General features: G+C 37.5%; 1 protein-coding gene across 2 annotated transcripts in view; it reads right to left on the bottom strand.

Annotated features, from left to right (window-relative positions):
• The window catches only part of tmem26b (transmembrane protein 26b), a 59715-nt gene extending 38482 nt beyond the window's left edge, over positions 1-21233 (bottom strand). The window contains exon 1 of one of the 2 annotated variants that reach the window (XM_028795385.2): positions 20884-21233. In XM_028795385.2, the coding sequence (XP_028651218.1) occupies positions 20884-21068 (185 nt within the window). In that variant the 5' untranslated portion in view covers positions 21069-21233. The remainder of the gene's footprint in view (positions 1-20883) is intronic. The other variant, XM_051922839.1, reaches the window with a different exon arrangement.
• Positions 21234-21856: the final 623 nt, after the last annotated feature.

Here is a 21856-nt window from a genome sequence, read left to right as displayed (position 1 = left end):
GCTATACAGAGGGACTGAGCTGGGAAGGTTGTGCAGCAGGTTAGGGTGATAAAGGATAATGATGGAAACATACCCACAAACGAGGAGAGTGAATTGAGCAGATGGAAGGAGTACTTTGAGAGGTTGATGAATGTAGAAAATGTGAGCGAGTGAAGGTTGGATGATGCAGAGATAATGAACCAGGAGGAGCAATGCATTAGAAGGAGGAAGTAAGGACAACTATGAAGAGGATGAACAATGGGAAGGCTGTTGGTCCAGATGACATACTTACAGTATGGAAACATAGAGGTGTTTAGGAGAGATAGCAGTGGTGTTTTTTAAACAGATTATTTAATGCAATCTTGGAAAGTGAGAGGATAGCTGAGAAGTGTACTGGTGCCGATTTTTAAGAATAAGGGGGATGTATAGAGCTATAGTAACTACAGAGGGATAAAATTGATCAGCTACAGCATAAAGTTATGGGAAAGAGTAGTGAAAGCTAGGTTAAGAACGGAGGTGATGATTACCGAGCAGCAGTTTGGTTTCCTGTCAGGAAAGAGCACTACAGATGCGATGTTTGCTCTGAGGGTGTTGACGGAGAAGTATAGAGAAGGCCAAAAGGAACTGCATTATGTCTTTGTGGATCTGGAAAAAATAGGGTGTCTAGAGAAGAGTTGTGGTATTTTATGATGAAGCCGGGAGTGGCAGAGAAGTATGTAAGAGTGGTACAGGATATGTACGAGGGAAGTGAGACAGTGTTGAGGTCTACGATAGGCATAACGGGTGTGTTTAAGACTGAGGTGAGATTACATCAGGGATCGGCTCTGAGCCCTTTCATATTTGCAATGGTGATTGACAGCTTGACAATGGAGATTAGACAGGAGTCCCCTTGGACTATGATGTTTGTGGATGACATTGTGATCTGTAGTGAGAGTAGGAAGCAGGTCAATGAGACCCTGGAGAGGTGGAGATATGCTCTAGAGAGGTGAGGAATGAAAGTCAGTAGGAGCAAGACAGAATACGTGTGTGAATGAGAGGAAGGTCAGAGGAATGGTGAGGATGCAGGGAGTAGGCAAAGGATGAGTTTAAATACTTGGGATCAACAGTACAGAGTAATGGGGAGTGTGGAAGTGAGGCAAATATGAGAGTGCAGGGAGTGTGGAGTGGTTGGAGAAGAGTGTCAAGAGTTATTTGTGACAGGAAAATGCCAGAAAAAGTGAAAGGGAAGGTCGATAAGACGTTAGTGAAACCAGCTATGTTATGTGGGTTGGAGATGGTGGCACTGACCAAAAGACAGGAGACGGAGCTAAAGATGTTAAGATTTGCATTAGGTCTGACGAAGATGGACAGGATTGAGAATGAGTACATTATAGGGTCAGCTCAGGTTGGATAGTTTGGAGACAAAGCCAGAGAGACAAGATTATGTTGGCTTGGACATGTGCAGAGGAGAGAAGCTGGGTATGTTTGGAGAAATATGGTAGGAATTGAACTACCAGGCAAGAGGAAAAGAGGAAAGCCTTAGAAGACTGCCAGATTTAAGTTTTCCACAAGGGCAGTTTCTTTATCATATTTATAACAAACGCACAACATTTTAATGAAAATAATCAACATTTAGAGGTCACTCCATTTGGCAGTTTTAATTCATCTGAACTGAACAGCAGGCAACTGTTCCACACTTGCAGATCTACAACATAAACATGGTCTTTGATGAAGTTGGAAAATTCTTGTGATGGTTTATGGTCAGTCAAAGAATAAACCATTTTCTGTTCCTTCTGTTCCTTGTCATTTGTTATTATGCAATTGTACTCTTCGATGAGACTTATTACTCTTTCAGCTGGGCTGTTCATTACCATCATGCGTGCCAACAGCTCACAGATTGGTTCATCTTCCCACTGTTCTGTTGCTTTCTTGAGGAATGACTGAGACCTTTCTTTGCCTTTTTCCTTAAGTACATCAAAGAATGATGACGTTCTTTCTTTTACCAGATCTTCCAACCTCAGCTGTTCAGATTCATTGTCAGCTTAAGATGTTAAGGAAAGTCTGATAGTGGTGGCTGCTACAAAATTTGTACCATCTTTTTCCAATGTTTCTGCTGAAACTCTGTAATCTAAAAGGGCTAAAATGGAAACTGCTACTCACTACAAGAACATTCCTGAAACTCCAACTTAATACTAGAATCTTCTGGAAATTTTACTTACAACTCAAATATTCTGGGAACTCCACCTTAGTATTAGAATGTTCACTGTTCTTTTATTGTTTACTAATCACTTAGGCAATGTCGGTTCTATTCAATAAGGGCGCGCACAAAAAGGCGACCTTCAAAAGGGCGACCTCAATTGGGCGCGGAGAATAAAAGCGCACATAAATAAAAGCGATCTTCAAAAGGGCGACCTCAATTGAGCGCCGAATAAATGCGCGCGCAAATAAAGGAGCGCTTCAAAAGGATGACCTTCGGAGCGAATTAAATTAATTGTCCTTGATTATGCTAATAGACCGCATCTCGAATATCTACGTGGCATTGCACATAATCTACAGCTTCAAGTGTAACTTGCTTTCACCTTTTTATACATTCAGTCATTGCCTTCAGTACCGCCGCTCCCTATACGCAGAGTACGCAGTCTGCGTAGGGCACCAACTCCCAGGGGGGCACCAACCCAGCTGTTAAAAAAAATCGTTTTTATATATTATAATAATAAATTAATATTAATAATATACATATACAAATAAACAAAAATATAAACGTATATATTGCATTTTACGGTGAACGCAGAGTAGGCTAAGCACACGTGATGACGCGCGCGCCCTCACCTCTGTTACGGCTGCCTATTTGGCCAAAAATGCTAATAATTGAACAATATGCCTGGTCCTGGAAAAAGACATCAACAGTCCGGCGCCGAGAAACGAAAGAAAAAAAAAGCCCAAGATGAAGCCCGTGCATCACTTTCAGGTACGTTCATAATCCTGTGAAACTTTATTTTATTCTGTCGACGTTAATAATGTGTTTTAATGTCGGTAATAATTTCACGACTAACGCATCTTTCTTAATATGAATACAAGGCATTTCTCCATGACAACCACCTACAAGAGTTGTACCCAAATCTCTGGATTGCTCTGCGCATAGCAGTGACGCTCCCTGTAACTGTTGCCTCTGCTGAGCGAAGTTTTTCTAAAATGAAGCTCATCAAAACGTACTTGCGTTCATCTATGGCACAAGAGCGCATGAGTGGTCTGGCAATTGTCAGCATCAACTCTGAATTAGCAAAGGCTTTATCATATGAAGAGCTCATTTACGACTTTGCCTCAAGAAAAAGCAGAAGTGTGCCTTTGTAAATTTTGAACTTTGGAAAGCTCCAGCAGATGACAGTGTTGATTTTATTTCAGTTTATTATTGTTTATTTTATTTATTATAAATGTTTTATTTAAAGTGTAATTTTAGTTTGTATTTTTTGCTGTAGAGCTACAATTGTAATTTATAAATGATACAAATTATTTATGGATTTACTTTTATTTGAATAAAGTCCTATTTTGGCCCCTATAGTAGGTGTTTTTTTTATTATTTTATTTTTACTTCCGTAATATTTGGGGGAGGGGGCACAAAAGTAAATTTCTGCTTAGGGCACCCATTTGGCCAGCAGCGGCCCTGATTGCCTTAATCTAATTTTCTGTAATTTTGAAAACAACGAAATATAGAGAGCTTTAGAAATAGTTCGTTAGAGGTTCATGCATTAATTAATTGGATGTTTTAATATTCTTGCTTTCACCTTTTTATACGTTCAATCATTGCCTTTATCTAATAAATTTTCTGTAATAATTTTGTTGCGTTTGCCTTTATTTGCTGCACCCAATTGACGTCGCCCTTTTGAAGCACTCCTATATTTATGCGCGCAGTTATTCGGCGCTCAATTGAGGTCATCCTTTTGAAGCTCTCCTTTATTTGCGCGCGCAGTTATTCGGCGCTCAATTGAGGTCGTCCTTTTGAAGCTCGCCTTTATTTACGTGCGCCTTTATTCGGCGCTCAATTGAGGTCGCCCTTTTGAAGATCGCTTTTATTTATGTGTGCTTTTATTCACCGCGCCCAATTGAGGTCGCCCTTTTGAAGGTCGCCTTTATGTGCGCGCCCTTATTGACGGATACCGGCAAGGTCATAGGAGGCTGGAGGTGGTACCCAGCCGGGATGCCCAGGAGGACCAGAGGAGGGCTTATGCCTCCCCCACACCACATGGAGGCAACTGCCCTGGTGGCTTTGGGGACCATGGGAACAGAGCTTTGAAGCTCAACCCTATAGGGGCCCGTGGTCACCGCCAGGGGGCGCCCCAATGCCTATGGAGCCCTGGCCCTCAGCACTTCCGCAACACCCGAAAGTGCTGGGCGGAAGAAGACCAGGGACACCTGGAGTGCTCCTGGGTTTGCAGCCGGTACTTCCGCCACACTGGGGAGTGCCGCCGGAAGCTAATCGGGAGGCACCTGGAGCACATCCGGGTGTTGATAAAAGGGGCCACCTCCCTCCATTCGATGGCTGGAGTCGGGTGGAAGAGGACAGAGCTTGGAGGAGAGGAGTGGACTTTGGGTTGATTGGTGCTGCGGCACTGGGTTATGTCTGTATAAATAGTGTAAATAAACATTTTGTTGTGCTTAAATCATGTCTACCTGTCTGTGCTCGGGATGTTTCCCACAGCAGTTAAGAACCCCGTACAAGAGTATGCATGTAATAACAATACAAATAAAATGTTCAGCATGGAGTGACCTCTAAATATTTCACAATCTGGCTGACATTTCACGGGAAACCAAGCTATCCTTAATGGACAAAAATAAGCTTAGTGGAGAAATTATTCTACAAATATCAACTCTTTGCATTAGTTTGTGGACCACATTACTGTATAGTCATTTATATGAATTGACATAAGTGAAATGTTATGAGAACTGCAGCTGTCACAAGGCATTAAGTTGGGATATCTATACATCAGAGTGCAAACGCAAAACATGACAATGCGCTTGGATTTCTGGAAGTCATCGTTCAGTGACACAGACATTTGCACATTGCATGATACAACATGCTTCATAGCTGTCTGTTTTTTTTATTTGGGCTTGAAAAACAGTAGAACAAGTACAAAAGTTTAAACCAAAAGTAGTTAATTGATGGGTATGTATACTTTGAGGTGGCCCACCATAAACTATTTTCTGATGTCCAGTATATGGGAAATTAGTATAATCTGCTTACTATCCAGGTTTTAAACGATGAGTTCACTTTTTTTGACATGTGGTTCTAAGGTGATACTCTAAACTGCTTATGTACATGTAATTTGGACTTTTTTGTGTTTTTTCTGCAAAAAGATCAGTTTTAGAATACCCTAAACTTTCTTAAACTCTGCTCAATTTACCCTAAAATGTAATTAAGTTCTGATCAGTTTATTATACTGTTACAAATGTATTAAAAATCAAAAATACATCTGTGAAAAAAGTTCAAGGTTTAATAAAACAAATTTACACTTGTCAAAAAAATCCACTCCAATTGTGACAGTTTCCTCCTTAAGAGTTGATTTGAGAGCTTGTTGGTTATGAATTTACTGTGGCCAAAGGAGTTGACTTTGTTCTGCTGTATGTAGATGTGTATTTTTAAGAGGTATGTTTTTGAAACAGCAGTTAATAAAGGACTTTTTTTGCATTCTGATAAGATGCCCTATGGTGACTGTTTTTAATCAAGTACCTCCAACTTTCACTTTGAAGTAGCAAGGGAGACAGGAAGCCAGCCTTCAAGTAGAATATTCTACCATGTCTGATGCACTTTATTAAATTAGCCACTCCAAAGATTGTATTCAGAGTTTGTGGAGAGAAAAGTAAATAGGTTTCTTCTTAGGAATAATTGTGGTCAGCCATGTCCAAGTGAAATAGGCATATTTCAAAACCCAAAGGGCAAAACAATTATGAGGTCAGAATTGAGTCAAAACCAGAACCAAAAGTTAAACTAAAGTATTAATAACCAGCTGTTATCTATGTAAATATCTATGGTCAGACACTTTCTGCCCAGAAAAAATGTTTTCAAAGACTAACATGACATAAATTTCTGCTTATGCATTTTTTAAGAATTAATTTATTTTGCTATTTCATTTTTTTTTTTCATCTTATACTATTTTTGGAAACTCCAATGCTTTCATGGTGGTAGGCGTTGCTAGAGGGAGGGGCTACAAGCATATGGGGCGTGGTTTTATTTGTGTATGAAGATGTGGTCATGTGTTTGTGATGTTAAGCTAGCCATCTAATAATTGGCAAATTCATTAACATTCACATTTTTTTAAAGAACAGACTCATTGCCTGAACGTAGCTAGCTTCTAAAGCAGTTTTGTTGCTGGTTTTTATTCTTCTGCTAACTCCCTTTAGTTTTCAGTATACCGATTTGCCCACATTAATTTTCTCTTGGAAATTCACCTTAATACAACTTATTGACACTTTCTATTATTCAGTTCCACTTTGCCTGATTACTCCATTTGGATAAGGATGACAGAGACTCCCGAGAGGGCACAAGGTTCTTAAAAAATGATCCACATAAGACAAATCATCTATGAGAATGTAAATAATGCATAAAAGTAATGTTATACAGTTAATATAATTATGCTGAATACAATTCGCGTCATCACGGATAATACTTTTCAGTATTTTAGACCCAGTCAATATCCTTTTCAACTGCTTCTTTCATAGTCACAGGCGGTAAGATAGAATAGCATCTGCTATTTTGGATCTTCACAACAGGAAATAAGAATGAGATCACTAGTGTTCATCCTAAAAGATTTGTCAATTCCAGGGATATCTGAACCCTCTGTGTTAGTGGAGTTGCAACTTAAGTCAGAAATAGGGAACTGACATACAGCCATTAAGTCAAAAATCTCAATAACTGGTTAACACATATAATAATGATGTTGTTTATAAAAATATATTATAGTTACAAAAGTAGGTAAGAATCAATGATAAATCTTAAAAAAACACCAATGTACAGTACACTATGCATAACAGTACTGTATATCATTTTGATATTAAAAAATAAAAACCATGGGAAGCATTACAATAATTTCATAACTTAAAAAGTCAGTCCAAGTCAACTCCTTGTGCTACCATGTGAGCTTATTACAGTATCTTTTACACTTCTCAAAAAAATATTTACTTTACTATAGCAGCCAACTACAGGTTTTCTGCCCAAGCTCAAATAAATTACACCTGTTTTAATAGAAAAGTAAAGACAGCAATAGGCTGCTTTAGTAGAAAATATATATCTGAAGTCAAGATACTTAATGCTGACATTAAGTTATCATCTGTCTAGAACTACTTCTCAACAGGATTATTCCACACACTGTACACTCTGAAGATGTGCCTTTTTCTATTTTCATGATCTTTTTAATAGAGTCATACTGGAAGCATGTCTGCACGATCACTTAATCAATTCACAAATAGTTTTTTTCATCTGTACTATATCCTAACTATAAACTGTACTTCATCTGTACTATATCCTAACTATAAACACTAATATACAAGAAAAATGACATCTAACAGCCTATATCTTATTTTCAGATGCCGTCAAGATAATCTCTCTGAAATTCTGTTATCTTTGTGGCTTGTTCCTTAAAATTCAGTTTTCAAAGGAAGTGGCCACTGGCACTTATATTGAAAGTAATCAGAGATTAGATGACTCAGAGCAATTCATCAAACAGTAACTGGAAGAGCAGATCATCACCATTGCCTAAACCTAGATTGGCAGAGGAACAATAAAAATTGGGTCTAACAGCTGAGATACTAACCCTTCCAAATTCATTTGGATTTCAACTTCTCACTGTGCTTGTGGTGGTGAACAGTCAAACAAGTTGTATTTGGGCTTTGATAATGCAGCATCTGAGGAAAGAAATGAGTGTGTATTTTTATAGTATTTATATAGAAGCTTAATTGCCATCAAAAACTTGCCAACCTTCCAGAAAAACAACAGCCCTATTGTACATGATGAGTTACCAAAAGTAAATCCTGTGATTGTATTCCTCTTGGTAATATTATGCATGGTGAACAAGAAAATCTGTATTATTTCTTTCTGAAAAGTTTTGGAGTTATCCTCTTCAAAGTAAAAGGTGAGGAAAAACAAAACGGCTCTCCACTTTGATTATAACTTCACTACTCCTGATGACAGCCACTGTATGCCAGGCTCTGTTTTTATAAACATACTGATACACCAAACACAACCAAGTGTCCACTGACCTTCATTTCATGTACTGTACAAACATTTGTTGTATTATAGAAACTGAGGTATTTTCTGGAGTATAATCCTATTTTAAATAATAAAGATGAGTTATTGTTATTTCCTGGCACAGTATATTTTAATACATGTTTTATGATTACAAGAAGGCCATACTTGCTGTAGCATAGCAGACATTTGTCATACCTTCTTTGAAGTTCATTTGATGTAACCATATGTGCTTATGAATTTTAGTTCAATATATATTGCCTAGGGCGGCACGGTGGCGCAGTGGGTAGCGCTGCTGCCTCGCAGTTGGGAGATCTGGGGACCTGGGTTCGATTCCCAGGTCCTCCCTGCGTGGAGTTTGCATGTTCTCCCCGTGTCTGCGTGGGTTTCCTCCGGGCGCTCCGGTTTCCTCCCACATTCCAAAGACATGCAGGTTAGGTGGATTGGCGATTCTAAATTGGCCCTAGTGTGTGCTTGGTGTGTGGGTGTGTTTGTGTGTGTCCTGTGGTGGGTTGGCACCCTGCCCAGGATTGTTTCCTGCCTTGTGCCCTGTGTTGGCTGGGATTGGCTCCAGCAGACCCCCGTGACCCTGTGTTCGGATTCAGCGGGTTGGAAAATGGATGGATGGATGGATATATTTGCCTATCTTAATGATATACAACTCTTGTTTGTATATATTATGAGATTATAACACATAAAAAATAAATATTCACACCAGTACATACTGTACAGTAAACAATGAACCGTATAGAATAGTCCATCAAAAGAGTGAAAGTCAAAAAGATTCAAGTTCCAGGAAAACTAGGAATGCCAGTTTTAAAGATAATAGACTAAACATTATTATTCAGCCTTGATGTGATCATTGAGCACTAAAGGAGCATGATCCTTAAGTAGTAGCATCTCAGACATATATTTTGAGGTTAGCTGGAGAAAAAATATAAGTTCCCTTACCTTGCCTACTACTCATCACCAATTCTCTTTGTTTGAATTGCTTACCTACCCAGAGGCACACAAACAATACACTAAGGATCTTTCTGTCAGTCTGCTAAATGGAATGATCCAAGTGCTAGTCAGTACCTTCATTATATGGTTCTGGAGTGTGACAGCCTGGTATCACCAGTACCTTCAATATATGGTTATAGAAGTGTCTGAAGCTGACAGTAAAAGGGCCCCAAAGGGACTAAATATCTTTTCTTTTTTGTTATGGTACAGCTATTAGCTGTATTCTCTTTTGCTCTGCTTATTGTGTATCAGTAAATTGTCTGCTCACTATCCCAAAGGACACGGGAGTGAGTAGGCTTTGATAATGCAGGTAGTGTACAGCATTACATGAAACTCAACATGACACCAATACTAAAATATTCATTTGTTTGAAAAGAATACCAGAAAATAACCCCAATGGTGGTCATTTTATTGTTTTCATATATATCAATTTCTGATTTTCATATATATATCCCAGACGTTTCATTGACTTGATGCTAAACTCTGATTAAAAAGTGTAACTCATCACGTTGAGTATCACTAGTTTGCTTGCAGTACCAATTTATTAGCGCAAATTCGAGAGAGACTCGTCGGGCTGCGGGGCCCTCCTCACTCACGCATCTGCCTCTGGGCGTAACCTTAACTCTGCTTAGTTAGCAAACAAGAGAACTACTTAATGGATTTAGGTCTTTTTTTTCTATAATTTGCTTGAACATTCCGGTTGATTTTGCGACTTCTCTCATTGCACTAAGAATCATAGTTTTCTTGCAGGAATAATTTGTTTGCGCTAATCCAAGACAGAGGCTGCAGGCCAAGGGGAGGGGGAAGAATAACGTCAGGAGTAGAGAGCTGGGCGAGGTCCTCCTCACTATCCTGTTTCAGTAATACGCTGGTGAAGCCGTGGGGATGGCTAGTGTATATATATATATATATATATATATATACAGTATATATATATATATATATATATATATATATATATATATATATATATATATATATATATATATATATATATACATATATACAGTATATATATTGCCACTGGAATGTTTAATATTTGTTCTTGTTAAAATAAATTGAGGTTAGCTGGAGATTTCATTATTCAATATAAGTATCACCATAATTGTCTTTTATAAAATAGAACTGTTCACAGCCTCTAACCTTCAGATATTGGTTAAAAACTTACAATGGATTTTAACAACCTACCAGGCAATTTCACCAATAAAAGTTCTATTAATTTGTTTTCACATTCATTTTTTCTTGTTAGTGTTGAAATTCTAGGTATTAGCAGTAGACACATGACAGGTTGCCATCTATTCACTGGAGATGCACACCCACACATTCACACACCCTTACTTTGGTGCTAAGTGTAGGAAATAGCAAATAAAAAAGATTATCATCAGGAGCAAAGATGTAGATGAGAGGCTGTAATCAGAATATAAGTTTAATATGTCACTGTGCTCTGTGCAAATATTTTAAATCTACTTTTCCTTTCTAATCACATGTACTGTACAGCTAACACAAAGCCAGATTTAGCACATAGGAGTTCATCATATAAGAAGTGCAGGGCAAGCTTTTTAAGAAAAGACAAGTTAAGGACAAACTGCGAAATGGGCATTGTACTATTTCTGTGTGTCAGAGTCAGCATGACATTGGATCTTCTTTTCCTTGTTTGGAATGGCATGATTTACCTATGTGGTGGCCTGAACATGGAGAAAGAGCATAAAGCCTTGGAACATTGCCCGGCACACCTTTGAAGCCGATGGACAGATGGGAGATAACGTCACCCGATCCTGAAAATCCTTCCAGTGCATCGACAAAAATGGCAGACTACACATTGGGCCCCCACTACCCGAAAGGTCTTGTCATGGCTTCCTTGTCGGTTATGCCGCATAAACCGTCATTAAAGAAAGCTAAGTTATTTCTCCTATGTGATTTCTTACCGCTGTATCACTAAGGGAGGGGTATAGCCTTTTTATATTATATCTATATAATTTCGGGTTATGTAAATATGCCACAATTACAAAAGAACTTATTCCAACCAGGGAGATGGCACCCCCTGCTGGATACAGAGACAAGTAAGGATAGTCACTGGGAGACCATAACATGATTTTTAAACAAAAAACAAATAGTAAAGTCAGGAGGATGTGCAAAAATTTGTTAATTAGAAGATCAAAACATACTGTTGCAGAATTACTAGAATAAATTACTACAGTCTTGGATAAAGATAAGACCAAAGTGACAAACTTTCATCCTGTCGCTCTCATAACCCTTAAATTGGTCTCCAATCACCCTAAAAGCATTTCTTTAGATAGTAGGAGTAAACTGAAATAACTAGTGGAACCCCATTAAGGAGAAAATTAAAAATGCACACAGGTTTCAAATACTAATTGATAACAATGATACCCTCTGTACCACAATGCCAAAAAATTATATTATATTATATTATATTATATTATATTATATTATATTATATTATATTATATTATATGTCCTCTACGCTCTAGACACAGGAGTTGGAATTTTTGGCAGGTTGTTGTCTTTTAGAACATTAGAACAATCTAGACAAGAACAGGCCATTCAGCCCAACAAAGCTTGCCAGACCTATCCACTTACTTCTTCTAAAATAACATCAAGTCCAATCTGTGTAGCTGTTGCTCATTCTCTTTTCACCTATCTGGGTTTTCCACCAAATACCCTGGTTTTCCTCTAACATCCCCCAAAATGTGCAGATTGAGTTAAATTTTGATTTCAAATTCATCCAGTGTGACTATAAACATGAATGCAGGTGTGAGTGAGTCCTGCAGTGGTCTTGTAATTTGCTCAAGTTTGTTCCTATGTTGCACCCTAAGCTTCTAGGTTGTGGCAGATACACAGCATATGATAATAAGGTGGTACACTTTGACTGCAAGGCTTCTATTTTTCAAGTCTTTATTATTAATGTGCTTGCGTACTTGACTTCAGTATCAATAAGATAATGGTGCTAACATTCCCACAACTCTATGAAGCTTAATTATGATACTTGAACTTTTATGTAGCTTATACTGTATGTCTGATGTATCTTATTAATGGTAGTCATTTTTTAATTGGATTTAATTTAATTTCACAAGAGGGGTGCCCAATTTATTTTGTTGCACTTGGAACCTTGACATTCTAGTTATGCCCGTATTGCCAGGATTAGTTGCGTTCTTCTGGAATCTCTACTGAATAAAGCAGGTACAAATAATGGATGGAAGCATAAATAAATACATATCTGAATGTGCAATTTAATGATATTTTGAAAATTAATTGAAACTTCCCCAATTATTTTATTGAAATGGGTGTCTGTTCTCATTAACAGTTATGTCCTAAATCACTGTAAACGTGTGTGTTTTTCTTTCTTGTTTAAATAGTTTCCTAGTGATAGGCAATGTGGAGCAATGCCACTAACCTGTGGTTGGAAAGTTGAGGGCTGCTTTGGAAAGCAATGAATGGGGCCCGGACCCCATGAAACAAACAAGTGTTATTGCTTAGACTCCTGTGTTTTGTTTGCTTTGGACAGAAATTTCAAATGTAATGCTTTATAAGGAACTATCAAATGTCTCTACTAGATTATACAAGATATTACACAATACATCTTCAAAGTGTTCTCAGAAGTTATTCTACAAACAAACAGCCAATTTGTTTCTAAATGTATATAATTTTCCTATACAGCACATTTACTATAAATCAGGCAAATGCAAACTCCACTGAAGGAAAAGTCAACAGACGTAAAAACTAAAGGTGTTTTATATTCGAGAAATATTTCATCATCACAGTTTTCTTAAATTTAGCCTTGTTTACTTGTACTAAGCTAGACCAGAAGTCTTGTAGAGTGTTGACTAATGTCCTTGCCTCAATGAAGCCTTTGTGCCTTCATCTTGGTAAAATGCTGAAATATACTAATCTGTTTTCAGTGCTTACATTTTCCTTTTTAGAGACGCACACAGTTGAAACCTACCCTGACATCACTAGACACAACCCCGTTGCTGTGTTGCTCTCTAAAGCACAAACCCACCAGCTAGTTTTGAATCATCAGTTATTCTGCTATGAATATTATTAGTATGTTGAAGGTAATTTGGAAAAACCAAGAGGAAAGCCATAGTGATATCGGGAGACCATTAGTGACCATGGCAGCCCCGGGAGTTCAGCATTCAGGCAACAGCACTTCTGTGATCGTCTTTTGAATTTTTTTTTCCTCTGGTATCCCATAATTTAATCTTATCTTTTTTATTGGCCCTTTCTCTTATTGTTGGTGTTTGCATAACAAGAACAATCTGTTTTTTGCTTCATTGAAACATACCTAAACGAATGCTCCGCTATCCTCTCAGCTAAAACAAGAATACAGACAGGCATTTTAATATTAGAACTGGAGGCAAAATTTCTAAAATCAGTATGAAATTATAAAACACCTGACATCTACTGGTGTCAGATTGCTTTCTGCGATTATTTTGTATTACTAGAAAACAACAACACGTTGGTTTACCAAACATTTTTTCATGACTTTCAATACTTCTGTTAAAACTAATAGGAAATGTCTGCAGCTTATTCTGCGGTTTATTTGAAATGCCTTGCTTGGTACTGCATTGCCACAGAACAATCCATTTCCTAGTGAATTCCCAGTTGGCACTGGTAATGGCATTGTGCGTTGATTTATGTTTTAAAAACAGTGTGCAATTACAAAACCTGGGTGTACTGTCCATTCCCCTACAGCCCAGACCTTACTTACTAAACATTCCACCTATTTGCCCTCAAAGATGCCATCTGTGTGAAAAAGTTTTGAAGTGACAATGAGGTTCCTGAAGAAGGAAAGAAGTGGTAGAAAGAGCAGGACTCTGGTACAAGATGAGGACACATGTTCTTTTTTCTCGTGTTACCTAATGAGTATATTCAAACAATTCTATAATAAATTATATCACCTATAAATTATCCTTAATTACTTTATAACCTGTTCTTGCCCATTTCATGTACTGTCCAATTGGCTTCACTAAGATACCACATACTGCTTATTTGAATTATATGCAGAAATAATGACTTTCAACTCTACATTACTGGAGCTTGAAAGACAGCCAAGACAGATCTCCTGCACTCTAAAAAGGCAAAGAGGATTTTATGGGCTAACACAGAGCAAAAGCAGTTCTGCTGTAACATTCCTGGTGGACTAATGGTTTAAGCCACAGAAAGCACTTTCACAGCTGTTATTTTCAAACCAGCATGGATGAATTTGTGTTGGCTTTGTAAACAGGAATTAATTGATAAGTGCAGTATTAAAGTTTAACTGCCAAAAAGATGTAGTTTATAAATGTTGAGAGAGTGTTCAAGGAAAATCTTGGTGATCACATGAGAAGGAATAATTGAGTCACAGAAAAAGTAATTATTTTTTAATAATTCAGTGTTGTGAATCCTTCTCATTTACAGTGTAAAACTGTATAATAATTTAGAATAATTGAGCTCCAACTGCTGGATTAGATGTCGGCTTCCATGATAAGAGCAGTGAAACAGTGGGTAAAGGAGATTGATTGAAGATTTCATAGTAATTCTGTTGTTTTAAAGAATGATCATGAACTCAGAGTACAATTATATTTAAGGTCTCTGCATCAAACTGTGAAACCTATATTTCAATACAAAAGAGGGATAAGCACAGGGATCAAAGAAATACTCTACCAAAAAAGACATTTGTTTTATTTGTTACTCCCCCCGAGTTGCTTGTAGTAATAGCCGAGCAAAAGTTTTAATCTCATACTTTTACAGAGAGTGGACATAATGTTTTTATTTATGTATTATTTATGTATTTATTTGTTACATAATCTATATGTCAGATATCCAGTTGTATGCTCACAATGTCCAAAACCCATGTAAATTTGCTAAAATATTTTTAAATATACCACCTCTGAAAAATCTTCTCATGAATGGCTGAAGACCACGCTCACAGAAAATTAAACTGAAGACCTAGCTGTTCCATCATTTGTAGATTCTTAAGCCACAATGCTGTATAAATGGGCCTTTTTATGAAGTGTTTGTGAAACTGCACTGGAGAATTGACATTTTTGCTTGTTGAAACACTTCAGATGCACTAATATTAGACCATCTGATGATGTTTTCACTTGCTTTTCTTTAACTTTTAATTTCTAATGTACTTCTCTTTTAGACTATGGTTTACAATGTTGATATAATGTTCTTGTTTAAGTGTGCTTCCTAACTATTCATGACCAGAATCTTCAGAAGTGGTTTATTTAACACTATTTTAGCAGAAATACAAGTGTTTGGGGTATGAGTATATGACTGAATAACTAATGTATGGATTATGTGCCACAAATAAGTTGAGGCGTTTTTGATGGACATTTTGTTTGGCATTTTCCCCTATTGAAGCCCACTGTGTTAGGAACTTTGTTTTCTCCATATTCCATATTGTATATCTCCACACCCCATAAAAACACAAGATTAAAAATTTCTCTAAGCCAACCTTACAAACAACACGGGATAAATAACAATTAGAAGAAATATCACATTTGGGTGGAGTATTCCTTTAAGCGGTTTTTCACTGGGTCTGACTACACTTGGAATTTGTCTGTACCTACAATACCAGACATACTGACTTGTGACTCTGGTCACTTTAAAAATCCCACAACAATTGCCTTTTCACTACATTAGCGCCATGAACTCTTTCCTACCAACATGTATCCTGGTTCTGCCTGCAATGAGTTCTGGCATGGAACAATTTATACCCCAAAATGGGTCTGTGAGAACCACCTGAACTTGTCACTTGTCACACCCAGATGGGAAAAGGGAGTAGTGCTTGCTCCAGACCAGTCTCCCCAGTGCGTTTTTCTTAACCCAGGACCACCAGTGAACTTACTTAATACTACTCAGCAGGACTTACATACTCCAAATTCCCTTTGTTACTGGTCTGCTGAATTATCTATGGGAGGACTTTTAAGTCTCCTATCATGGATCCTGTTTACATTTTGACCTTATCAGGCAGTTTCCTGCTTGTGCCAACCATGAAACACTTTTTCTGTCCTCTTCTGTTTTGTTTTCAATATTTTTTGTCCCATTTCTCTATGGACAATTGTTACTATGTGTGTTTACATGGGAGTTCCAACTTTAAGGACAGCTCGCTAAAAATGACGAGAGAATGCTCAATCCATGTAAAACTGTAGTCTGTTATGATTCACCAAAACTAAATACATGTAGAGGGCAGTCACCAAACTATGAGTAGCTAGAAATGGAAGTTGACTGCACAGAAACCCCTAGCATTTTTAGTTTAAGATGTGGAAATCAGAAACACAATATGTCCCCTGTGACCCCTGACACTAAAACTGAACACAGGATGGGGTGTATTTCACTGTTTCCTTCCAGAGGAATTCATACTTTATGCGGATGGCAGGAATTAGAATTCCCTGATGGAGCACCAGCAGCAGAAATAAGAGGGGGAGTAAAGATTGCCTGTGGCAATTTGTTGCTGAGAAAAATCTGGTTAAGTAATGTCCAAGGAATCTAATGGGAGATGTGCAATAGATATTTAAGGAAATTTTAGTCATTTAAAAAATAAGGATCTGAAGAAATAATGTGTATGTGCTATAGTCTATGTCATTTTAATATTTAAGTGCATTTTAATTATAAGTATAACCTTAGTGTTTAATCTTTCATATCTTCAAAGTGGTTATTCAATATCCCTGATTTTTTTTTACTTTACACTTTCCATTCTGTTCTGGATTCCAGTATATGTACAGAATTATTTCAGTTTTATTTGAATTTCCTTTGGCACTCATCACACTGGAGAGGATGCCAATAATGGCAGTGCTGACTAGAGAGGTACATGACAATGGGAGTTCATGCAGGCCAGTGATGTTGAATGGAGACAAAAATGAGAAGATACTGACATGGCCTGAAGGAGAATGTAAACATTTAAGTGATCGAGCAGGTGCAGGTGGTGGTCCATGCCGAGTATGAAAAGCATTGCTTCAATAAAAAAAGGTTCATAAAGAATGTTTTTTTATATATATATATATATATATATATATATATATATATATATATATATATATATATATATATATATATATAACCTATATAGTTATAGTTTTACTGTAGGGGATGAGATGTATTAATTGTAACCATGTATCAGCGATGGACATGGTTTGGAGAAAAAAAGAAAGATCTGCTATTTAGTTAACATGTTGCACATTGTTGTAGGTAGACAAGGGTATTATTTATGAAGATGAGATGTGCATAGCATTAGGTACAGGAGCTGTCTTTCTTTTGGACTTCTACAGCCGTATACTTTGGCACTCTAAGCAAAAGTTGATAGAAGATGTTAGGCCACTTAAAATAGAATATGAATGAAAGCAACAAAAAACAAGCTTTGATTGATTAGATGGATTTGTATAGTTTTACTTAAGATTTCAGGATGATGAAAGAAGTAATCGATGTTCAGCAGTTTCACCTCGTAGTGAGAAGGGAAAGACTGAAGTGGTTTGGGCATGTGGAATCAGAGATGACTTGCTGAACAGGTGATGGACATGGGTAGCATAAAGCCAAGAAGGAAGATGAAGAAAATATGAATGGAAGAGGAAGCCAATGACATAATAAATGAGTGCTACACTTATGGATGTGTAAAATAGCAAGATCAAGTTTTGGGGGCCAAACCAAGATATTAATAGGTTGTTCTGTGGAATGTTAGGTTATAATATAATGAAAACTAAACAATGTGTCATTCTGCTATACTGTATACTTTAATATGAGCAACTTTGACAACCATAACTTGAAAGACTTTAGCAGAAGATAGGAGAGTTTGTTTTGTATTTGTGGATTCCACACCAAAAATTCATTGATTTACTGTTCTAGATTTATTGGAGACAATCAGAAAATATTAAAAAAGAAACCAAATGTTTTATATTCATTTCTCTAATTTAAAAGTGCCATAAAAAGTGGAATAAAATATAATGTTCTGGTATCGAGAAAGGGTTCCAAACTTTAGATCTTGACATTCATAGAGCTACATTTGATTTTTAGGATCTACAGTGGATTCACAAAGTATTTAGACCCATCACTATTTTTCATGTTTTGTTATCTTGCAGCCTTGTGCTAAAATTATTTAAATCAATTTTATCCTACGTCAAGCAAAACACTAAATACCTAAGAAAGATAAAGAGAAAACAGGCTTTTAGCAGATTTTGCAAATATATAAAAAAAATTAAAAATGGAATTGTCACACTGACACAAGCATTCAGACATTTTGCTTTGACGCTTGAAATATGGCTCAGGTGCAACCCATTCTATTGATCATCATTGATATGTTTCTACACCTTGTCTGGAGTTCATCTGTGGTCAATTCAATTGATTGGGCATGATTAGCGATGGCCCATACCTGTCTATATAAGGTCCCACAGTTGAGCAAACACTAAGCTATGTAGTTGAATCAATTGTCCGCAGATCTTAGCAGCAGGATTGTGTCAAGACACAGATAAGGGGAAGGCTTCAAAAAACAATCTTGCAGCATTGATAGATTCCCAAGAGCACAGTGGACTTCATCATTCTTAAATAGCAAATGTTTAGAACAACCACAACTCTTCCTAGAACTAGCCACCCTGCCAAAATGACCATTCATGAGAGAAGGTCCATGGTAAGAGAGGTGACCAACCACCCAACAGCCACTCTGGCTGAGCTCCAGGGAATCTGTGTAGAGATAGCAGAAACTTCCAGAAAGTCATTCAACACTACAAAACTCCACTTGTCTTTGTTCTGTTACAGAGTAACCAAAAAGAAGCCTCTCCCCAGTAAGAGACACAAAGAAGCCCAATTGGATTTTGCAAAAAGGCACTTAGATGATTTTAAGACTGTGAGAAAGCAGATTCTCTGGTTTTGTGAAACCCCGATTAGCAATAAGTGCATGGTGGTGGCAGCATTATGCTGGGGTGTTGTTTTTCAGTGGCAGAGAATGGGAGACAAGACAGGGTTGAGGGAAAGCTGAACAGTGCAAATTGCATAGATAGTTTTAATTAAAGCCTACTCCAGAGAACTGTAGACCTCAAATTGGGCTGAAGACTCACCTTCCAACAGAACAATTACCATAAGCACAAAGCAAAAGAAACACAAGTGTAGCCTAGGGACAACTCTGAGAATGTCTTTGAGTGGCTAAGCCATAACCTGGACTTCAACCCAACTGAGTATCTCTGGAGAGTCCGGAAAATAGCTCTCCAATGACTGTCTCCATCCAACCTGATTGAGCCTAAGAGGATCAATAGAGAAGAATTGCAGAAAATCTCGAACTCCCAGCGTCCTAACTCAAGATGACTCCATGCTGGAATCGCCGTTTTAACTAAGTACTGAGTACGGGGTCTGAATACTTAAGACAATCTGATAATTATGTTTTTAAAACTTTAATAAATGTACAAAAGTGTCTAAAATCCTGTTTTCGCTTTGTCATTCTGGGGTTACTGAGTATCGTATGTTGTTGGGGGAAAAAAGAACTTACACGATTTTAGTATAACGCTTCAACAAAGCAAAATGTGAAAAAGTGAAGGGGTCACTCTGGCTGAGCTCCAGAGAATCTGTAGATGGCAGAAACTTCCAAAAGAACATCCAACACTGCAGCACTCCACTTGTCCTTGTTTTACGACAGAGTAGCCAGTAATTCTGATTCCAATGTACACCACTAATGACAGTCTTAGTGTGAAGTTACTTTTTAGATACTGTATATCCTCTCAACAGTGAAAATTATGTTTTGAATTTTCCACATAGCTTATTATTTTTCACTGCTGCTGCAAATAGTATAAATAAAATGTATAAAATCGTATGATGTTGCTTATTTAAATATATATGGTTAGAATATATTGTAAATTAGTATATGATTTACTTTACTTTTAGGATATTAAAAACAATAATAAGTAATAGGCAATCAATAGTTTTGCTGGAAGAAGGCGAGCATTCCCGTCTAGGTGGACGAACACAACTAATGTCTGAAGTTGCAGGACCCGATTAGGCTTGACCGGTTCTTCAGAGAGTAGCCCCTCCAAGTTCGTAGCTAGGGAGGTCATTGTCATTACTTCAGGAGCCGACGTGGAGAAACAGACTGCAGCTCCCTGTCGGTGCAGAAAAAAGGATGCATCTTTTCGACTTTGCATCTGTATACAAGATGTGCTTGTGAAGGCGGAGGCATGCGCAAGTCGGTTATACTGCGCCGTAGCCTAGTTTTTGATATGTGTGAAATATGAACAGCGTCCGTTGGTTAACTTTACTGTATACTGCAAAACAAATTGGGCATTTCTTCCTCAATCCATAGATCAAAATCACTTGTTTATTTATTTATTCATTTTTTTGTTTCATCTGAATAATTTAAAAAATCGCCACAACATATTCCAGCAAATTTGTAGATACAGTATACGTATGCAACTTTATGAGACTACACGATTCAATCTAAATGATTTCGCTTACGTACTTAAAAACTCTGCAAGTCTCAGATAACAGCGGATGACAAGTATCTGAATCATTGCAATTTTTAGTCCGGATTTTGGAAAAAAAATGTTTACTGTATTGCACCCCTAATGCTGTCTACTTTGTTTTATCACTTTTAATTAAATTACCCGTCTCATTCCGCTTTTCCACCGCACAAGACTAGTTCGTATGTTTTCCGGTTCATAGAGGTTAAAACAGGACATTGTACCATACATGTACATTGTACTTACCACTTACAATCTTTTCCTTTTCTTTTTTTTAGAGCCCAGATCATCTCAACGATGAGGAGCACATTGAGAAGTGCGAGCAAAGCGTACTGTCTTTCGTGTAAAGAATGGGTGACTCTCCACACAGCAACTAGTGAGTGCAAAATAAAAAATAGCCTGGGAATAACCGCTCCTGCAATCTCTAGCATTGTCCCGGAGCTCCGAAAATCACTTCTGAGACGAATTGTGCAAACAGACTCAACGTCCACGCCGTCTGCCTGAAACAGCGGGTCCCAAAGTTAACTTGCGTTCCTTTAGTCTAAGAGCTGTCCCGCCTACGTCTAGTGTACTTCCAAGCGCCGCCTTTAAACACTTCGTTCGTGGCTATGTGGCTGTGCTGCAGTGTCATCAGAATTTTCAACCCCCCCCGAATAATTATTAGAAAGGAGCACAATCAATGAGTAAAAAAGTGTGAAACGTGAAGTGACAAAAAAAAAACAAAAAACTCAGACATGAATACTTATGAAGTAGAAGATAAAAGGATGTTTTCTGCGAGAGGATAAAAGCGTGATTATCTGCATGAAAAGAAAAGAAAAATAAGAGTTATGCATTCTTGAATAGTGAAAGCTTAAACAGAAGAAATGCATCATTAACTGTACCTTACACATCCGAAAAGAGCTTCAGAGCAGCATTTTATTATGTTTTTTTTATTTTCTAAAGCTGAATGTGTGTTTGTGTATACTGTATCTGTCATACAAATTCCAGAGGGGAAGACCATAGGCTATGTTCTGTTCCAAAATTTAGTTGGTGCACAGGGTAGCCCTGGTTTTGTTTGCCTGGTATAAAAATCTACACCCTTCAACTTACTAAATTTCCACTAAACTTTGCACAGATTCCCCATTGTACTGGGATATCTCCACAAGCCATGTCTTGTTTCAGATTGTAGTTGGTGCCCCCATTCCAGGCAGCACCAGGTAGTAGTTAACAGGAATAAGAA

The sequence above is a fragment of the Erpetoichthys calabaricus genome, chromosome 2 (genome assembly GCF_900747795.2).
Source record: "Erpetoichthys calabaricus chromosome 2, fErpCal1.3, whole genome shotgun sequence".
Classification (NCBI taxonomy): domain Eukaryota; kingdom Metazoa; phylum Chordata; class Cladistia; order Polypteriformes; family Polypteridae; genus Erpetoichthys; species Erpetoichthys calabaricus.
Note: the sequence above shows the minus strand (reverse complement) of the source record. Positions and strands in the feature narration are given on the sequence as shown.